Source organism: Mastomys coucha, unplaced genomic scaffold, assembly GCF_008632895.1.
Source record: "Mastomys coucha isolate ucsf_1 unplaced genomic scaffold, UCSF_Mcou_1 pScaffold22, whole genome shotgun sequence".
NCBI lineage: Eukaryota > Metazoa > Chordata > Mammalia > Rodentia > Muridae > Mastomys > Mastomys coucha.
The window spans coordinates 187,864,767-187,873,076 of NW_022196905.1; the positions used below are offsets into that span (position 1 = coordinate 187,864,767).

Consider the following 8,310-nt stretch of genomic DNA (forward strand, 5'->3'; position numbering starts at 1 on the left):
AAAAAAAAAAAAAAAAAAGTAACTCTTAGCTGCCAGCCCTCAGATGCAAAAACAAAATGGTGAACAATTCAAGGCCACTGTCAGTTGTGGAGCAAGCCTCAGGCTAGCCCTGAGCCACATAAAAAACAGTTTTGTAAAAGAAGGGAAAGAAGAAGGGAGGAAAGAAAATCTTACTGGCTTCACCTATTAAAATTCTCCAAATGAAATAACACCTGCATATTCTGAACTTTTTTTATGCAAAGGACTAGCCTTAACTACACTCTAAAATGTACATTTAGGTCTTAAAAGTATACTTGATCACAACTATTTGAATATCTAAGAACCAAAATGGAGCAGCGTAAGAAGTCTCTGCTGAGCACAGAGACAGTAACCCAGCATCCCTGTGGTCTGAAGTTAAAGCATTAACAGGTGGGAAAACCCCAGGAGCCCAGCACAAAGTGTGGCTCCACACAAAGCCAGAAGAGTCTCCAGCTAAGGCAGCCAGGTTCCTGGACTCAAGCAGGCAGATGGCGCCCTTTTGAGGGCAATGACTGTGGACAGCATGAGTTACAGTGTATCATAAAAGAAATACTCTAGCTCACGCCTTTAAGCCCAGCACTTGAGAGGCAGAGGCAGGTGGGCTAGCCTGTTCTACAGAGTGAGTTCCAGGACAGCCAGGGCTACACAGAGAAACCATGTCTCGAAAAACCAAAAAACAAAAAGAAATACTCTAATATGGAGCCTGTTTGTCCCCATGACTGCAAATTATAAATGTGTATAAAAGCCCCTTCTTTAGCCAGGATGTGTGATTTCACTGACCTCCACCTTGTAAGATCAGTGAACCTACCTTTATCTACTTTTAATCTGGTCTAATCTGGGAGAAAAAAATGCCTATCAATTTTGTCTTGATAATTTACTTCTTGAAGAAGCCTCTTTAAGAAAGCAACTCTTGGGGCTGGAGAGATGAGTAGTGCAGATGCCCTCCAGCCCATCTGTCACCTTCTCTGGCTCTAGGAACTTTTATATTAAAACATACATAGAATGGCATCACTCCTTCCCGGCATAAAAGCCCTGCTCCCAGTTGCTCCCAATTCCTTCCAACCCTTCACACTTGGTCCTTGATTACCTTTCCCACATCTTACGTCACTCTCCAAAGCGCACCCATCCACTTCCAAACAGGGCTTGAATTTTGCAGCCCTGCACCTGACCTCCTGCAAGCCAGGGCTCCCAGTCTGCTGCTCTTAAGTCTTCCTAGGCCAGCACACCTCCCACACAAAGCCTGGCTCCCCCTCACCCCAGGAAACCTATCCTGCCTGCTTACAAAGCTAATGTAACTTTTTTGCTCATCCTAAACACACAACAAAAGCCCAGGAAGCACCTAGACACTCAGTGCCTCCAGTCAGATCCCCAGCCCCCAAGTTGAATCGCTCAGTTCCTCCAGTCGGATCCCCCCCCCCCATGCCTTATCAGCCCTTGTATCTTCAGGAAGTGACAAGAGATCTGCACTGGAAAACCCCAGTAAACATGTACGAGACTTAACGTAACGTGTTTTACAGGACAATTTTAAAACATGTTATGCATGTTTGAAATTCTCAGTCAGTTAAAAATAATTACTAGTTTCTTGCATCCACATATACGTCTCTTTTAGGGGGGTTGCTAGAGATAAAAGTGACCTTTTGACTCAATTTGCACGACATAGGATATTTCTAAGAATATTCACGTGGGTTGTTTCTAAGTGGTGAATTTGAATATGCCAAATTGAAACTGCATGTCCTTTGAGTTATTTAATTCCCTCCTTTTTGGTTGATCCTGTAATCACCACTTGGATGTCCAAACCCTCACCGGAAAATTTTACAGCTGGTGAGAACCATATATTTTTGGGATTACAGACACTGAAATGCTTGCATTTCCCAATGTAGATGTTTCCCACTTTCCAGTAAGCTATGAAATAAAATATGAACTCATGGACCAACTGTAGCGGGGCAGAGCCAGACAAAAGCTTCTAGGTATTGTCTATGCAGCCTCTCGTCCAGGGTGGCATAGGGGCACTCACCCAGGAGATGTGCATCTGAGACTGGCACCAAAGCCTTCCTTTCTATTCTTCCCTGGGAGAATCGGAGAGAACAAGTTCATTACAAGTTCACTGTCCCTGGTGGGATCTAAGGAAACGTCTAGAAAATGATCCCTTGTGTGAACGTCATTATGTACTACAAGAATAAATAATAAAGCGTGAGCTAACAATTGGCTGTCAGTTACTTCAGAGCCCAGAGCCCCGCTGGTTCAGGTTCAGCAAGTAGGAATATAACGCTCCCTGCGGTGCTTACTGGTGTCTCTGGCTCTGTGGCTGACCCACATGAAGTAATTAACTAAGATCACAAAAGAGAATAAAGGAATCTGGCAGTATGCTGAAGTCCCAACTGGAAGACCAGTTGGAAGACTCACTACAAGGTAGGTATTAACATTAAAATATAAACCAAAAAAAAAAAAAAACTGATTACTAAAAGGATCAAAGGCAGTGTTTTGCTTCCTGCTCTTGTACACAGATTAAGTGAGTCCCAGAATAGTCCTAAAATGTCAATCAATCACACTTTTCAAAATAAAGTTTCACTGCTTATGGTGTGATTCTTTGTGTGTGTGTGTGTGTGTGTGTGTGTGTTTCATAATAACAGGCTGTGAGCCAGTACCCAGTAGCTCCAAAAAAAATGAGGAGGCCTGCCACAGACACTGGCATTAGAGAATTTTATAGTACATCCTAATCTCTCAAACAACCCATCATTATAACTGCCATTAGAGAGGAGAAAGTGAAGCACCAGCAGACATCTTGAGCCTCCAAGGGGCTTCAAAAGGCAGTTGTCACCTGCATATCAACAAGTACCACCCCCACTCCAGCTCTTTTATCTGATGCCTGTTTCTCCAACCCACAACCCCAAGTTAAAGGCTGAACCCAATCCTGCAGTAGCCATAGCAGACTCCCATCAGGACGAGGTCAGCCTGGGACAGATAATATTCATAATTAGAGTAATAATCAAGCAACTTCAGTAATGAATTTGGAACCTTTCAAATCTGTCAAAATGCTTCTCTTTGGTGAATCTGACAGATCACGAATTCCTATCGGTTTATAAATGCTCATAAAATAAAAATTTTAAAAAACGAACCCGAAATGTTTTCAAATGAAACTATGTTGCTGTTCCTTAGATCCCACAGTCAAATTGCAAGGGTGAGGTGCAAAGGGCTCCAGATGAAACAAGAGTACAGAGGCCATTGTCAAACTTTGGAGTTTTACAAGGGGCACATTAGACTATAAAGTACATAGATGAAAACTCCAAATCAAAAAATCAAAAGCAGCCTGAGATCAAGTTTTAAGGAAACTATCAAAATATTGTAGAAGTTTTGAAGGTGCCTGCAACAAACTTAAGGATGACGGTTCGCCAAATGTTCAAGCCCTGCACTGTGTAAAAGAAGTGAAGGCAGACCAACCTTCAGAGGCATTCATCTCAGCCCCTTTAGTAATGCAGGCAGCTTAATTACAGGGGTTGAGCTAGGGGATTGGGGGAATCAAGATCGATTTTTGAGGCACAGCAAGAAGCAAGCTTTCCCTGGATGTTTGTCCGCTCCATTCAAAGGAACCTTCGCAAAAACAAATGTCTGCTACGGAAAAAAATTAAAAAAAAAAAAAGACAAAACAGCAAGATAAAAATGCTATCAGTTTACCATCCGCATAGAAAACACATTAATAGGTAAAAGCTAATCCTTCAGGGGAGGCGCAGGGACCACAGAAGGCTGCTTTACAGGCTTTTACAGTTTGAACTTTTGACCTCCTCCCAAAATGTCATAAAAGAATGTTTAAGCACTGGAACTAGAAAGAATGCTTTCTTCATCGAATCGTTTCATAAAACATAGCTATGTGCTATATTTGCTCTTAGCCACCGGCCCCGCGGTCCAAAACTAAAGTTTTCTAAGAGGGAGGTTGCCCGGGTTTAAGAAAAACGTATTAAGTAGAACTGCAATAAAGACACAAGTCAATACAACCCCGAGTTTCGGCCACGAAAACCCCTCTCCAGCTATTCTGCTCAGTATTTTCTTTTCTCCTTCGCCACCAACAAACGAAAAGATCAAACGTTTTCCCCTAGCTCTTCTGTGTTGTCTTTTTTCTCCACCTTCAATCCCACAATACTGTTTGGAAGTTGCGCCACAACCAAAGAAATGTCCCTTTTGTCTTGTACGGAAATACGGGAGAGTGAGGACGGCGCCAACACACCTGAGCCGAGCGACGCTCCCTCACGAGGTCGCCCCCTCCCTGGAAAAGGATGTCTCAGGAACCGAGGCGCAGCTCAAGGGCCGGCCACGCAGACCTGGTACCACCGGAATCCTGACTCTCCGCGCCTTCCCTCCGCCTGGCCCGTACTCCCCAGGCCCGCGAGGCGTGGAAAAGCCCCGACCCGTGCGCACCCCAGAGCTGCCGCGCCGCCTACCTGGCCAGCCCCAGGCACCGCCCCGCAGGGCGCGCCACCGACGCCGCCAGGAGGCTCCCCTGGCCGCCCCTGACGCGCGTGGTGAAAGGCGCAGTCCACATTCCAAGTATCCTAAAGTCCCCCGATTCCGCGCTCCCGAAGCGACGCGGACCCCTCCCCGACCGAGATGCGCGAGAGGATCATAGGACCCCCGGGAACTCGGAGCCGGGGACAGGGCAGGGGACCCGCAGCCCGACGGGGCGGTGGCACTCACCCAGGCAGCGGATCTGGAAGCCAGAGGGGGGTCGCAGTGCCCTGCGCGTCCAGCCCTCCCGCAGCGCCTCGAGATGCTCTTCCTTGCCCTGGATCAGCAAGACCTGCTCGTCGATCCAGCCTAGGAAAAAAGTCTCGGCCACCGCGGCTGTGACCTTCTTGTTCCAGAAGTGTTGCATGTTCTCCGCTTTGAAATCTGCGAAGATCTCGTACCCGATGTGGTGTCGGGCTAGCTGCCGGGGTTGTGTGGGAACCGGAGGAGAGGGCTGAACTGTCCCGGGCTTCTCCTCCGCGGGGCTGTCGGCCGGGCCCAGGACGATGGCCAGAGAGTGTGGCGCGATCTGCAGAAACTTCTCCATCTTAACCAGGCATCCGCCGTGCGGACTGCACTTACCGGTGCCGCCGCTGCAGGCTGCTGGAGGGAACCCGCACCGGACAGCGGCTGTGGGACGAGCGGGGAGAGTCAGAGTCTTGCCTGGGGTTGGGGGTCCGCACCCTTTCCCGCCCGGGAGCCGGGGAGCCCCAAGGCGCAGCCCGCGGGAGGGCGCAGCAGGTCGCCGCGCGGTCGTGCCGGAAAAGGACAGACAGCGACGCGGAGCCCGCTGCCCGCTGCCCGCGAGGTCCCTCTCCAGTTACCTGCAGCCCCGGGCCACCCTCCGGGCACCGCTCATTTTCCAGCCGTGGCACCCTCCCCTCCCTTGGCACCCGGCAGCCCCAGCGGAGGCGGAGAACCGGAGGAAGGGTGCCGAGGGGGCGGGCAGTTCGTCACGATCCGGGGAATTCCCTTGGCTGGACCCGGCCGGAGGAATTTCTAGAAGGCCGGTACCGGAGACCGTGAAGGTGGCGACGAAGGCTGGGAGAGTTGAGTTTAAGCGCCCAGCTCCGGGCAGATCCGGAGGGGGGGGAGGGGGACGCGCGGCGCCACTGAGAAGGCACCGATTCCGGAGCAGCAAACTGTCGCTCCGCCCCACGCTCCACCCCCGCCCCCACCTCCCACCTCCCCTCAGAAACAAGTGGTTTCGCTGGCTGGTTAATGTACCCTTAGAAGTAGCTTTTTAAAAAAAACCTAGTCAAGCACGAAAAATTGTCATCAGTCCCTCCTCCCAAGTCCAGTGGACCCTCTTCTGTCTCCAGCCTGGTACGCGAGCCTGTCCTGGAAGAAACCCAGCCATTCCTGAGGTTAGCTATGGAGAGGAGAGTGTTATGCCTTCTGAAAAACTTTAACCTTGCTTTCTATGCAAAGGTCTGATTTTCAGTCCTCTCTAAAGAGACGATTGCCGTAAGAAGCGTTAAGGTGTAGTTGAGTGTGCCTCAAGATCACCAGGAACACTTGTTAAAAACCCAGATTGTGGTCACGAGATGGCTCAGCACATAAAGGCGTTGGCCACCAAGCCTGACTACTTGAGTCTAATCCCTAGAACCCACGTGGTGAGAGAGAGAGGAGAGAGAGAGAGAGAGAGAGAGAGAGAGAGAGAGAGAGAGAGAGAGAGAGAGATTTTTTTAAATAGATAATTGGGCACCACTCCTAGGTTCTAACTCAAAAGATTGAGTTAGTGTGGAGAGATGAATCTTACCCATTTGTAATTTTAAAATATATATATATTAATTACACGTACTTATTTTGTGTGCATGTGCACGAAATTGGAAGTCAGGAGAAATCAGAAAACAGCTTATGCTCTCCACACAGGTCTGGAGAACTGAACTCAGGTGATAGGCTTGACAACATGCACGCTAACCCACTGAGCCACATTGCCTCTTTATTCGTAATTTCTAAGGAATGTCTAGGCACTGCTGTGGCTGGTTCTAGACCATCCTCTTTAAAAACACTGACTTAGGAAAAATACTCAGGCGATGGGGGCGGGGCAACTAAACTGTTCTCTGATGACTTCCGAGAATTTAAAATCACAAAAGTCACACACTTTCATCTAAAGACGACCTTGGAAACCTCACTGAATGTTGGTTTCCCACATGTCTAATGGGAGTTTCGTCCTGCCTTGCGGCTTGCCGGAGAAGACTCTAGCAAGGGGGTAGATCTGATTGTGTTTGCATTCACCATGGTTCACAGACTCCAGGTGCTCCATCACAGACACCATCCATCCAGGGACCGCAGCTGGAGCTCCACATTCTCCCCTCGGAGTTTCCCAGGCGCCCACTGCCTGGTGAGACCTGTTATTTTCTTGCCTGTATGGTAATGTTCTTCTCTAAGCCTCAATTTGCTATCCTCTTCACTCTGTTCTCTGGGCCTGGGTCTGGGTAATGGCATCTGGAAAACAAAAGACAGAAGGCACGCTTGCGACTCTTTCTGCTTTACATTTCTGCCTTTATTATTTTTTGCATGGTTCTGCAAACAAACAAAGCTGCAAGAATTGTACAAAAAAAAAAAAAAGAAAGAAAAAAAGAAAGAAACATATCTTCAACCAGATTCTGAAATCATTAAAATTCTATTATCTCTACATACACCCAGCTTCTTTTTCTAAACTTTTAAAAATCTCTCTACTATTGTTATTTTATTTTTTGTAATAGGCAAGTATCTTCTTCAGAATTATTTTTAGTCATGTGTAAGTGTGAGTGTCAGTATGTGGGTATGTACACATAAGTGTAGGTACCCACAGAGACCAGAAAAATGCTTTTAGATTCCCTGGAGCTTGAGTTAACAGGCAGCCATGAGTTGCCTAACATGAATTCTGGGAGTCAAACTCTGGGCCTCTGCAACCACTGAAGTACCTTTTAAAAAAAATAAAAAGAAAGGAAGGAAGGAAGAGAGAGAGAGAGGAGAGAGAGAGAGAGAGAGAGAGAGAGAGAGAGAGAGAGAGAGAGAGAGAGAGAGAATCTACTTTCTAGGTGGAGATGGAGCACACCTTTAGTCCCAGCACTTGGGAGAACCAGGCTAGTGGATCTCCATAAGTCTCAGGCAAGCCTGGTCTACAAATCAAGTTTTAGGACAGCCAAGGCTATACAGAGAAACCCTGTCTGCAGAAAACAAAAATAAAAGAAAGATCGACCTATTTTATGTGTGGGATTACTGGTCTGCATGTCTGCATATATACACGTTAGATGAGTGCCTAGTGACAGAGAGACCAGTAAAACATGCCAGATCCCTACAACTAGAGTTATAAATAGCTGTGAGCATATGAATGCTGAGAACTGAACTCGGGTCCTCTGCACGAGCAGCAAGTACTGAGTACCGAGCTGTCTCTCCAACTCCTCAAGAAGAATCTTTTTGAAAGACCCTCAGAGGCTGTATAAGTATCATGGCGCTGCTCCTTAACATTATAACTCAGGCTGTTGATTCCAGCTTGGTTATGACAATGCTTGCTAAGGTCTGGTAGTGTAGGTTTATGCCAGCATTCCAATGCTTTGGTTCCCTTTCTCCTCTTCAGTCTGTAGCCACAGGGACTATGCATTCTTACTTTACTCAGTTGATTATAAGACTTAACTCTCATAACATATAGCTCATGTTCGGCACAAAGCAAGACCATAGAATCCTCTAAAGCTGGCCGGCTCCAGGACCTTTATATTGAGCCTATCATTCCCTACGTACTTCCTTACTTTCTGACATTTCAAGATTTGCAGGATCTTTTTTACTCCAACCAAAGGACCAGACGCT

At 47.5% G+C, this 8,310-nt stretch overlaps 1 protein-coding gene across 2 annotated transcripts in view; it reads right to left on the reverse strand.

Annotated features, from left to right (window-relative positions):
- The window catches only part of Stox2 (storkhead box 2), a 251,385-nt gene extending 245,806 nt beyond the window's left edge, over positions 1 to 5,579 (reverse strand). Inside the window, exons 1-2 of one of the 2 annotated variants that reach the window (XM_031339741.1) lie at positions 5,340 to 5,579; positions 4,705 to 5,145 (exon numbers count right to left, since the gene is read on the reverse strand). In XM_031339741.1, coding sequence (XP_031195601.1) covers positions 4,705 to 5,062 — 358 coding nt within the window. In that variant the 5' untranslated portion in view covers positions 5,063 to 5,145; positions 5,340 to 5,579. The remainder of the gene's footprint in view (positions 1 to 4,704; positions 5,146 to 5,339) is intronic. The other variant, XM_031339740.1, reaches the window with a different exon arrangement.
- Positions 5,580 to 8,310: the final 2,731 nt, after the last annotated feature.